The sequence below is a fragment of the Scyliorhinus torazame genome, chromosome 3, assembly GCF_047496885.1.
Source record: "Scyliorhinus torazame isolate Kashiwa2021f chromosome 3, sScyTor2.1, whole genome shotgun sequence".
Lineage (NCBI taxonomy): Eukaryota > Metazoa > Chordata > Chondrichthyes > Carcharhiniformes > Scyliorhinidae > Scyliorhinus > Scyliorhinus torazame.
The window spans coordinates 101044796-101057897 of NC_092709.1; the positions used below are offsets into that span (position 1 = coordinate 101044796).

General features: G+C 46.6%; 1 protein-coding gene across 2 annotated transcripts in view; it reads left to right on the forward strand.

Moving 5' to 3' along the window:
* sh3d19 (SH3 domain containing 19) overlaps positions 1-13102 on the forward strand; it is a 342707-nt gene that overhangs the window by 60173 nt on the left and 269432 nt on the right. Inside the window, exon 1 of one of the 2 annotated variants that reach the window (XM_072496063.1) lies at positions 11556-11874. The exons of the other annotated variant lie outside the window; for it this stretch is intronic. Within the exon in view, the coding sequence (XP_072352164.1) occupies positions 11754-11874 (121 nt within the window). The 5' untranslated portion in view covers positions 11556-11753. Of the gene's footprint in view, positions 1-11555; positions 11875-13102 lie in introns of those variants that run through there. 2 annotated transcript variants of the gene reach the window in all.

A 13102-nucleotide genomic window follows, 5' to 3' on the forward strand; every position in this document is an offset into this window, starting at 1 on the left:
CATTGTTCTTTCTCTTTTTGTCTCTTCCTTTCCGTTTCGTCTCTTTTCCTGGAGCTTCTGGGGTTCTATGGATCAAGCACAGTGTCTGTTACTATCTTGGTTTAATATCTCGTCTGTTAGTATGTCTGTCCTTCAGTGCCAATTCTCCCTTTACAATTTGTCACCATGTGTGACTCCCTCTTTTTTTTTTAAACCGAATATTCAGGACAAGACACACTTAAAAATACTGAAACAGTGCGAGCCGTCTCGTACAGCACAGGAACAGGCCCTTCAGCCCTCCAAGCCCGTGCCGACCATGCTGCCCGACTAAACTACAATCTTCTACACTTCCTGGGTCCGTATCCCTCTATTCCCATCCTATTCATGTATTTGTCAAGATGCCCCTTAAATGTCACTATCGTCCCTGCTTCCACCACCTCCTCCGGGAGGGAGTTCCACTACCCTCTGCGAAAAAACTTGCCTCGTACATCTACTCTAAACTTTGCCCCTCGCACCTTAAACCTATGCCCCCTAGTATTTGATCCCTCTACCCTGGGAAAAGCCTCTGACTATCCACTCTGTCTATGCCCCTCATAATTTTGTAGACCTCTACCAGGTCGCCCCTCAACCTCCGTCGTTCCAGTGAGAACAAACCGAGTTTATTCAACCGCTCCTCATAGCTAATGCCCTCCATACCAGCCAACATTCTGGTAAATCTCTTCTGCACCCTCTCTAAAGCCTCCACATCCTTCTGATAGTGTGGCGACCAGAATTGAACACTATACTCCAAGTGTGGCCTAACTAAGGTTCTATACAGCTGCAACATGACTTGCCAATTCTTATACTCAATGCCCCGGCCAATGAAGGCAAGCATGCCTTATGCCTTCTTGACTACCTTTTCCACCTGTGTTGCCCCTTTCAGTGTCCTGTGGACCTGTACACCTAGATCTCTCTGACTTTCAATACTCTTGAGGGTTCTACCATTCACTGTATATTCCCTACCTGCATTAGACCTTCCAAAATGCATTACCTCACATTTGTCCGGATTAAACTCCATCTGCCATCTCTCCGCCCAAGTCTCCAAACAACCTACATCCTGCTGTATCCTCTGACAGTCCTCATCGCTATCCGCAATTCCACCAACCTTTGTGTCGTCTGCAAACTTACTGATCAGACCAGTTACATTTTCCTCCAAATCATTTATATATACTACAAACAGAAAAGGTCCCAGCACTGGTCCCTGTGGAACACCACTGGTCACAGCCCTCCAATTAGAAAAGCATCCTTCCATTGCTACTCTCTGCCTTCTATGACCTAGCCAGTTCTGTATCCACCTTGCCAGCTCACCCCTGATCCCGTGTGACTTTACCTTTTGTACTAGTCTACCATGAGGGACCTTGTCAAAGGCCTTACTGAAGTCCATATAGACAACATCCACTGCCCTACCTGCATCAATCATCTTGGTGACCTCCTCGAAAAACTCTATCAAGTTAGTGAGACACGACCTCCCCTTCACAAAACCATGCTGCCCCTCACTAATACGTCCATTTGCTTCCAAATGGGAGTAGATCCTGTCTCGAAGAATTCTCTCCAGTAATTTCCCTAAAACTGACGTAAGGCTCACTGGCCTGTAGTTCCCTGGATTATCCTTGCGACCCTTCTTAAACAGAGGAACAACATTGGCTATTCCTCCGGGACATCACCTGAAGACAGTGAGGATCCAAAGATTTTGGTCAAGGCTTCAGCAATTTCCTCTCTAGCCTCCTTCAGTATTCTGGGGTAGATCCCATCAGGCCCTGGGGACTTATCTACCTTAATATTTTTTAAGACGCCCAACACCTCGTCCTTTTGGCTACCTACACACCCTTCTCCAGACTCAACATCTACCAATTCCTTCTCTTTGGTGAATACTGATGCAAAGTATTCATTTAGTACCTCGCCCATTTCCTCTGGCTCCACACATAGATTCCTTTGCCCATCCTTCAGTGGGCCAACCCTTTACCTGGCTACCCTCTTGCGTTTTATGTACGTGTAAAAAGCCTTGGGATTTTCCTTAACCCTATTTGCCAATGACTTTTCGTGGCCCCTTCTAGCCCTCCTGACTCCTTGCTTAAGTTCCTTCCTACTTTCCTTGTATTCCACACAGGCTTTGTCTGTTCCCAGCGTTTTAGCCCTGACAAATGCCTCCTTTTTCTTTTTGACTAGGCCTACAATATCTCTCGTTATCCAAGGTTCCTGAAAATTGCCGTATTTATCTTTCTTCCTCACAGGAACATGCCGGTCCTGAATTCCTTTCAACTGACACTTGAAAGCCTCCCACATGTCAGATGCTGATTTACCTTCAAACATCCGCCCCCAATCTAGGTTCTTCAGTTCCCACCTAATATTGTTATAATTAGCCTTCCCCCAATTTAGCACATTCACCCTAGGACCACTCTTATCCTTATCCACCAGCACTTTAAAACTTACTGAATTGTGGTCACTGTTCCCGAAAGGCTCTCCTACTGAAACTTCCACCACTTGGCCGGGCTCATTCCCCAATACCAGGTCCAGTACAGCCCCTTCCCTAGTTGGACTGTCTACATATTGTTTTAAGAAGCCCTCCTGGATGCTCCTTACAAACTCTGCCTCGTCTAAGCCCCTGGCACTAAGTGAGTCCCAGTCAATATTGGGCAAGTTGAAGTCTCCCATCACAACAACCCTGTTGTTTTTACTCTTTTCCAAAATCTGTCTACCTATCTGCTCCTCTATCTCCCGCTGGCTGTTGGGAGGCCTGTAGTAAACCCCCAACATTGTGACTGCACCCTTCTTATTCCTGATCTCTACCCATATAGCCTCACTGCCCTCTGAAGTGTCCTCCCGTAGTACAGCTATGATATTCTCCCTAACCAGTAGCGCAACTCCGCCACACCTTTTACATCCCCCTCTATCCCGCCTGAAACATCTAAATCCTGGAACGTTTAGCTGCCAATCCTGCACTTCCCTCAACCAGGTCTCTGTAATGGCAACAACATCATAGTTCCAAGTACTAATCCAAGCTCTAAGTTCATCTGCCTTACCCGTAATACTACTTGCATTAAAACATATGCACTTCAGGCCACCAGACCCGCTGTGTTCAGCAACTTCACCTAGTCTGCTCTGCCTCAGAGCCATACTGTCCCTATTCCCTAGTTCTCCCTCAAAGTTCTCACCTTCTGACCTATTGCTCCCATGCCCACCCCCTGCCATACTAGTTTAAACCCTCCCGTGTGACGCTAGCAAACCTCGCGGCCAGGATATTTATGTCTCTCCAGTTTAGATGCAACCCGTCCTTATATAGGTTACACCTGCCCCGGAAGAGCTCCCAGTGGTCCAGATAACGGAAACCCTCCCTCCAGCTGTTTAGCCACGTGGCTAGCTGCTCTATCTTCCTATTTCTATGATGTGGAGATGCCGGCGTTGGACTGGGGTGAGCACAGTACGAAGTCTTACAACACCAGGTTAAAGTCCAACAGGTTTGTTTCGATGTCACTAGCTTTCGGAGCGCTGCTCCTTCCTCAGGTGAATGAAGAGGTCTGTTCCAGAAACACATATATAGACAAATTCAAAGATGCCAAACAATGCTAGGAATGCGAGCATGAGCAGGTGATTAAATCTTTACAGATCCAGAGATGGGGTAACCCTAGGTTAAAGAGGTGTGAATTGTCTCAAGCCAGGACAGTTGGTTGGATTTCGCAGGCCAGATGGTGGGGGATGAATGTAATGTGACATGAATCCCAGGTCCCGGTTGAGGCCGCACTCATGTGTGCGGAACTTGGCTATAAGTTTCTGCTCGGCGATTCTGCGTTGTCGCGGGTCCTGAAGGCCGCCTTGGAGAACGCTTACCCGGAGATCAGAGGCTGAATGCCCTTGACTGCTGAAGTGTTCCCCGACTGGAAGGGAACATTCCTGCCTGGTGATTGTTGCGCGATGTCCGTTCATTCGTTGTCGCAGCGTCTGCATGGTCTCGCCAATGTACCACGCTTCGGGACATCCTTTCCTGCAGCGTATGAGGTAGACAACGTTGGCCGAGTCGCACGAGTATGTACCGCGTACCTGGTGGGTGGTGTTCTCACGTGTAATAGTGGTATCCATGTCGATGATCTGGCACGTCTTGCAGAGATTGCCATGACAGGGTTGTGTGGTGTCGTGGTCACTGTTCTGAAGATTGGGTAGTTTGCTGCAAACAATGGTTCGTTTGAGGTTGCGCGGTTGTTTGAAGGCAAGTAGTGGGGGTGTGGGGATGACCTTGGCAAGATGTTCATCGTCATCAATGACGTGTTGAAGGCTGTGAAGAAGATGACGTAGTTTCTCCGCTCCGGGGAAGTACTGGACGACGAAGGGTATTCTGTCGGTTGTGTCCCATGTTTGTCTTCTGAGGAGGTCGGTCCGGTTTTTCGCTGTGGCGCGTTGGAACTGTCGATCGATGAGTCGAGTGCCATATCCCGTTCGTACGAGGGCATCTTTCAACGTCTGTAGATGTCTGTTACGCTCCTCCTCGTCTGAGCAGATCCTGTGTATACGGAGCGCTTGTCCATAGGGGATGGCTTCTTTAATGTGTTTAGGGTGGAAGCTGGAGAAGTGGAGCATTATGAGGTTATCCGTGGGTTTGTGGTAAAGCGAAGTGCTGAGGTGACCGTCCTTGATGGAGACGAGTGTGTCCAAGAATGCAACTGATTTTGGAGAGTAGTCCATGGTGAGTCTGATGGTTGGATGGAACTTATTAATGTCATCGTGTAGTCGTTTCAGTGATTCTTCGCCGTGGGTCCAAAGGAAAAAAATGTCATCGATGTATCTGGTGTATAACATCGGTTGAAGGTCCTGTGCGGTGAGTAGGTCCTGTTCAAACTTGTGCATGAAGATGTTGGCGTATTGGGGTGCGAATTTGGTCCCCATGGCTGTTCCGTGCGTCGGGATGAAGAACTTGTTGTCGAAGGTGAAGACGTTGTGATCCAGAATGAAGCGGATGAGTTGCAGAATTGCGTCTGGAGATTGGCAGTTGTCGGTGTTGAGTACTGAGGCTGTTGCAGCAATGCCGTCGTCATGGGGGATGCTGGTGTAGAGTGCCGAGACGTCCATTGTGACGAGGAATGTTCCTGGTTCAACTGGTCCATGGGTGCTGAGTTTCTGTAGGAAGTCCGTCGTGTCGCGACAGAAGCTGGGTGTACCTTGTACGATGGGTTTCAAGATGCCCTCGATGTAGCCAGAGAGGTTCTCACACAGGGTCCCATTGCCTGAAACGATAAGGCCAACACACCAGGCCGCCCTATGTATTTTTGGGAGGCAGTAGAGATCTCCAATGCGGGGAGTACGTGGGATGAGAGCACGTAGGGTGCTCTGAAGATCTGGATCCAAGGTCTTGATCAGTCTGTTAAGTTGGCGGATGTGTTCCTTGGTCGGATCTGCGGGTAACTGTCTGTAGTGTTCTTGTTTGTTCAGTTGTCGGTATTCTTCTTTGCAGTAGTCCGTTCTGTTCAGTACGACAGTGGCCCCCGCTTTGTCTGCTGGTTTGATGACGATGCTGTGGTTGGTCTTGAGAGCGCGGATGGCATTGCGTTGTGCTTGGGTGACGTTCGGGGTTGTCTTGTGAATGCGACTGATGAATCTGGCATTGACGCGACTCCTGACGGCTTGAGCATACATGTCGAGTCTAAGGCAGCGGCCTTCCGGAGGGGTCCAATTCGACTCTTTCCTCTTCGGTTGCCGCACCGCAGATCTCTCGGTCTGCTGTTCCGGTTCATTGGTAGTCTGCTTGGGTTCGCTGTTGGCCTCTTGGGGTCTGTGGAAGAATTCCCGGAGCCTCATTCGCCTGATGAATTCCTATTTCTAGCCTCACTGGCACATGGAGTAATCCCGAGATTACAACCCTAGAGGTCCTGTCTTTTAACTTTCTGCCTAGCTCCCTGAACTCCTGCTGCAGGACCTCATGCCCCTTCCTGCCTATGTTGTTAGTACCAATATGCACAATGACCTCAGCTGTTTGCCCTCCCTCTTCAGGATGCCCGCTACCTGTTCGGAGACATCCTGGACCCTGGCACCAGGGAGGCAACATACCATCCTGGAGTCTCTTTCACGTCCACAGAAGCGCCTATCTGTGCCGCTGACTATAGAGTCCCCTATGACTATTGCTCTTCTGCGCTTTGAACCCCCCTTCTGAACATCAGAGCCCGCCGTGGTGCCACTGCTCTGGCTGCTGCTGTTTTCCCCTGATAGGCTATCCCCCCCGACAGTATCCAAAGGGGTTTACCTGTTCGAGAGGGGGACAACCACAGGGGATTCCTGCACTGACTGCTTGCCCTTTCTGATGGCCACCCATTTCTCTGCCTACACCTTGGGTGTGACCACATTTATATAACTGCTATCTATGACGCTTTCCGCCACCTGCATGCTCCTAAGTGGATCCAACTGCCGCTCAAACCGATCCATGCGGTCTGTGAGGAGCTCCAGTTGGGTGCACTTTCTGCAGATGAAGCCATCCGGGACGCTGGAAGCCTCCCGGACCTGCCACATCTCACAGTCAGAGCACTGCACCCCTCTAACTGACATTGTGGCAATTAATTAGTAAATTAAATTTAAAAGTTTTTTCAAAAAGTTACTGTTAACTATATGTTTCCCAGCACTAGATTTCTACTACAAATGTGAAAGCTAAATACAGTACTCTCCGATCTCTGGCTTTGATACCCCTCTAAATTATATTTAAGTAATTATGTTTAATTAGTTTACCAATGCTTAATTTTTTAAATTTAGTGTAGATTCCCAACCAGCCAATCAGGTCACAGCTTTTCTGTGATGTCACTTCAGCCCCCCCCCCCCCCACACACACAATTTGAAAAGGTAATAAAAGTAAAAATCACTGACTTACCTTCTGAGGGTCTCAGATGCTCTCAGGTTCTCTCCCTGCTGATTAAAAGTTACAGGACAGAAGAAAGAGAGAGAACAAAACAGTAGGGACAAAGCACCTTCTCCCACTCTGCACCGAATTACCTCACTGCACCAAATTACCAAGTTCCAAATTGCCACTCTGGATGTGTCTCACTCAGGCTGTGTCTCTTTGACCTGTGCAACGCTTCCCCTGTCTGAGGCTCAACCAAAATGTAACCTCAGTGTCCTAGTCAGCCCAAAACCAAGCATCTGACCCTTGCTTCTCCATTACAGAGATCAGTTATTTCCATCTCGTAACATCTCCAATGCCCTCCTGGCTGATCTATCATCCACCACCTTCTTTCACCTCAACTCATGCAAAGATTTTTTTCCTGTATTCTAATCCACTCAGAATCTTGCTTCCATATTGCCCTTGTCGCCACTTAACCTACATTGGCTGTTAGTCTTCCTCTGCCTCAAATTTTAAATCATCATCTATGCATTTAAATTCCTTCCTGTTCTTGTCTCTTCCAATGTAACCTTCTCCGACCTACAATGTCCTCCTAAACACATCATTACTCTGCTTCGGCTTCTTGTACATCCTCCCCTCCCATCACCCACCTTGGACAGCCAATTGCCTTCAATTGCTTATGTGCCTTTGGGTCTGGAATACCCTGCCTGGAAGGTTCAATCAAGGCATCATTCAAAATGGCATTAGATGGTTATTTGAATAAAAAAATGTGCCGGGATATGCACAAAGTCATAATGCTGACTTGGATAGCCGGTGCAGACACGATGGGCCGAATGGCCTGCTGCACCATAATGATTCTGTGTCACAACTTGGAATTCCATCTGCAAACCGCTTGGCCTCTCCATCTCCCTATCTATCCTTATAGCTGTCCTTAAACCTTGACCTAGTTTGTGGTCATCTCTCCCAATATCTCCTTTGGTTCTGAACGAATTGTCTTGATTATACTTTTGGGATATGCCTTGGGACATTACTCAATGTTAAAGGTGCTATGTTAACACTATGTTAACACAAGTCATTCTTGTTGTTATAAACATCTTTCTCATAAACAAGCATGAAATGTTCCAATAGAGACACAGTGAAACAATTTTTATCCATCTCAAAGGTCTTCGCAAAGCCCTCGTGCCAAGTTGGAGCCAGGTTTCACGCTCTTTGGCAGTGGCAGCAGACTTTCTGGTTGGCCAGTCAATGCATCACATATCTCGATATGCAACCATCAGCAGAACTCTACCCCATCAAAGCTCTCGTCTGAAATCTCTGCAGCAGAACAGTGCATTGCCACACTCCTGGTACCTGACACCCACTCGATTCTTTCCCCCTAACCTAGCTGGAGCCCACTTGTGTTCAGTGACTTATCATGCTCAGATTCCACTCTTTGCGATCTTCTAAACTACATGCAATAGCTGTATTTGAGCTGGTAGCTGTATGTGTCAGGTAGAGGGATTGTGTTTCTTCGTCATCAATGTCTTCTCTCGCACGACAGGGCAAACTTAAATTTTTAAGTATTTGAAATTATAAAGGCACGGGGGAAGGTTTTGTGGGTGAGGGCAATGGATGAAAAGCAAGTGCATGGTTATATAATCTGTAGATTGTAAATCATAACGGATTACAGGAGGAGGATGAAGGGAACCTGCAAGGATAGATTAGGTAGGAATTGCTGGCCACTGTCTCATTGATGACTGTCTTGACCATTGGGTTGAGTACATGTAAACTAACACACAGTTTTAAATTTCAGGTTGATGACAGTTTATACATTCTGGTGAGAAGGTCATTGACCTGAACACGTTTCTCTTTCCACAGATGCTGTGAGACAATTGAATATTCCCAGCATTATTTTGTTTTTATTACATATTTTCATCATCTGCACTATTTTGCTCCTGAACACGTCATTTTGTTTGGTCCTGAGAATTGATCTAGGGTCTTGCCCCCCCCCCCCCCCCCACCGTCTCTACAATCACGTATTTATCTTTTCATTTTATTTTATTTTCATGTACTTAATGATCTGTCTGAGCTGCTTGCAGAAAAATACTTTTCGCTGTACCTCGGTACATGTGACAATAAACAAATCCAAATCCAATCCAATCTCTTTCAACACTATGGTCCTGCATAAGCCATTTGCTCTGCCAGTTCTGGCTTCACTTGCAGGTCACCACCATACAGCCTTCTCATCCTGCCTTGCGTGCTAGGTCTTCAATCAACTTTGCCTCACAATCTGAAGTATTCTCCCGGATCCCTCTCCTTTAAAACCTATTACTTGAATGATTCATCACCATTTATCTTTCTCCCACAATGCTTATTTCCGTTGCGTGCAACTTGTTGGATACTTTATTATATTGCAAGTCCATGATTTTGCTACGAACATATTAGAAGTTTGTTTATACACCCACAGTGTTCATTGAAAGTAGCAAAACTGTTTTTGTTTCCAAGCTAACACAGTGAATTGCAATAACACCACCATCACTAACATCGCTGTAACAAAATGTTTATGTAGTTTTTCTTTAGAGAACAAAATATTAGCCTGGGTTTTGCAGTCAGCAGTGAAGGAACAGTACTCACTGTTCGCTACACCGACAGTTGTCCACGGTGTTTTTGTGTGTTTTAAAGCATAGACTTGCTGTCTTTAGGTATCTGCACCAGCCGTCTACCATAGGTCTGACATGTGTGAGCAGGGCAACAAACAGGGAGGCTCTTCAATCTATCAATGAACCATGCAGGGACTAAACTGGGTAATATAAATTAGATTTACAACCTGTACAGAGAGCAAAATAAAGAGTTGGAAAGAAAGATAGGAAAAAAGAGAGACTGAAAAAGTGAAAAAAAAAATGTTTACATCTCCAACATTAATTAAATTCAAAAGAAATGAGATTTCACACTTAGAAAATTAAGTTTTCATGTTTATAAGTAATTATGACTGATCACCAATGTTCCTGTCACCTTCCAATTCTCACCTCTTGCACACCCAATTTTCATTGCTCCGCCATTGACAGTTATGTTTTCAATTTCTGTTTTAAAAAAGTTTTCCAATTAAGGGGCAACTTAGCGTGGCCAATCCACCTATCCTGCACATCTTTGGGTTATGGGTGTGAGACCCATGCAGACACAGGGAGAATGTGCAAACTCCACACAGACAGTGACCCAGTACTGGGATCGAACCAAGGTCCTCAGTGCCATGAGGTGCAGTGCTAACTACTGCACCACCTTGCTGCCCATGCTTTCAATTTCCTTTGGACCGTCCAGAATTCCTTCCTAAGCCTCCTTGTCTCTCTACCTTCCCCTTCTACTTTAACAAGTTCCTTAAAGCTTACTCCTTTCACCAAGCTTTTTGGTCAGCTGCCCTGATATTTCTTTATGGTTCAGTGTCAAATTTAGTTTGATAACTCTTTTGCGAAACACCTTGTGACATGTTACTACATTAAAGATGCTATATAAATGCAAATTGTTGATGCTGAATGCACAAGATTGAAACAAAGATCATGTCAATGTTTAAGGTTAAATAGGTGGTTGAAGGTAAGGGAGATAAAAGAGATATGGAAAAAAACAGGCGTATGTGATTTGGAGTCCTGTGTGGAGGTCAACAGACATCAGAGACCAGCACAGACAGGTTGGGCTGAATGGCCCGTTTCACTGTTATAATTTCTGTGCAGTTTGGTGAAGGAAGGGAGCTGGAAACAAAACACTTTTAAAAGTGAATGATGCAGCAGTTTATAAAAAATCGTAATTATTCAACAACATAGTTGTTAAAAGTACAACGGCCTTGAAAATCCAAGCAATTCTGCTAATGTTGAAGACCAGGGTTACCTGGGGCATCAACTATTTTCAAGTGTTTCTAAAGCTCAGTATCATTTTTCAAAAAATTTAGTGTCCAATTAATTTTTTCCAATTAAGGAGCAATTTAGCGTGGCCAATCCACCTACCCTGCACATCTTTGGGTTGTGGGGGCAAAACCCACGCAAACATGGGGAGAATGTGCAAACTCCACACGGACGGTGACCCAGAGCCAGGATCGAACCTGGGACCTGGGCGCCATGAGGCAGCAGTGCTAACTATGTACTGCCCAATTGTCAGGCAAAGCTAAGGGCAGGAGAACTGAATGCCAGGTGCTCCTACTTGTGTGGCTCAGTCAGGACCTCACATATCTCTGTGCTCACTACTGGTAGTCCACATCATGGAAGGCGGGAGATGACACTTATTGTGGCCAGGATTAGAGTGGCCAGGGAAATATCTCTCCCACCAGCTTTCCCGCTTACATGGTTGAAGCCAGCTGGATGCCAGCTGCACCCATCACAGTGTATGCAGCGTGCCTGCCAGCACACTGACCCCACAAACTCTGGTGGGCAGCAGGCGTGCTTGCTGAAAACGTTGAGACCATTTACCGACTGCACGAAAAACTGCCTGTCCCTCCAAAGGTTTGTTTCCCCACACAAGACAACTTGTTCTGTGAGTCATTGTAACCATAAATGTGTTACTTCACACAGAGAACAGCACATTGTGATTTTTTTTTCTTTCGTTGTGCTAAAGTCACAATCAAAGATAAATCTCGGCCAATTATTTAGAAAAAGCTACTCAGCTGACTGCCACGGTTTGGACTGGATGGAAGTCCCGGTCGCCAAAGTCGCTACCGCCACCTTTTGTCTTAGTTCAGCTTCCGAGTTTCCTGTTGGCAGAGGACTATTTCGGAAGTCGGTGAAAGGTAGCCACTTCCTCCGGTGTAGTGCTGAGGTAGGAATAAAGGAGGTGGATGTTAGCCTGCCTGGGGGTGGGGGACTGACTGACTGCAGCCGCGCACTGTGCTCTTGGCCAGCTCGCCGCTGTTCCTCTCATTGGGCTGTGCTGGCAGCTGCTGCCTCTGCTCACTAATATATTCCGTATGATGATGGCGGAAGCCTGGCTTCAGGAGGAAGAGGAGGAGGTACGAGGGGCGATCGACAGGGACCCCAGCTCCAGACACAACTCTCCGGCTGCCGGGCGGCGCAGCGTCTCCTCAGCAGGTAAAAGGTGGCGACTTCCCCCCGGGGTGTCTACTATCCCTCACTCCCTCCAGCTCATTGGGAGAGAATACTTTCAGCAGGCGCGAGGCGTCAAGGGTTGAGTTTTCTTTTTGTTGGCTGGTTAAAACTCCTGTCACTTTTCTTCAGGAATGATCATTCCATTTAAATCCTGGGCAAATTTAGGGTTCGGTTAATAGGAATAACGTTGATCTTTTTAACTAAACGGGAACGCGTATTTCACAATGTGCGTGTGAGTGTTTTTAATGCGCCAAATCCCCCAATAGATGTAATTTATTTTTCAGGAGATCTTTGACTAACTTGTCTCTGGGTGCAGTTCTCCACGCCCAATTGACGGGCGGCGGGCAGCTTATGGCTCAGGCAATGAAGAGGGAAAGTGTCAGGGTGGGAATACAAGGCAGTAAAACTAATTGAGGCATTGGAAAAACAGCACGAAGATCAAAGGTGACGCTTCAATAGTTTGCAACTCGCCTTTGAAACCCGGGTCCAGACTCCTCCTCATTGCACACGTTGTGCGTGCCTGCTGGATTTATATTCTCTGTAACAGTGCGTTGGCTGAGGGCGATTGAGAGTTTTTAACAGAAATTAGGCTGTATAGTAGCCACAATTAGTTTCTGTCATTGTTCAACGTGATGATAATAGGAGTAGAATTAACAATTGTGAGAGATTCATTGTAGGTTTATCCAGTGGTGATGTAAAATTAATTCCAGAAAATATAGAGCCAGTGCATGTATCTCCCTACCTCTCCACCACAGTTACTCAGTATTTCTCAATCTTATTTGCAGGTCTTCCACTCGTTTGTCTAAGTTACTATTCTTTGGTCTGGACAGTGAATGCCAACAGAAGGGGCGATTAAAATAATGTTGAGCACAATATTGTCCATTCATGAAGGTGGCATGGGGTTAGCACAGCTGCCTCACAGCACCAGGGACCCGGGTTCGATTCCGGCCTTGGGTGACTGTGTCTGTGTGGAGTTTACGCATTCTCCCTGCATCTGGGTGAGTTTCCTGCGGGTGCTTCGGTTTCCTCCACTGTCCAAAGATATGCAGGTTAGGTGGATTGGCCATAATCAATGAGCGGGGTTACAGGGGGAATGGGCTTGGGTAGACTTCTTTCGAATTTGTGCAAACTTGATGGATCGAATAGCCTCCTTCTGCACTATTGGGATTCTATGTAGGTGTTTCATTCAGAATTGTTGGATAGCTGTCAG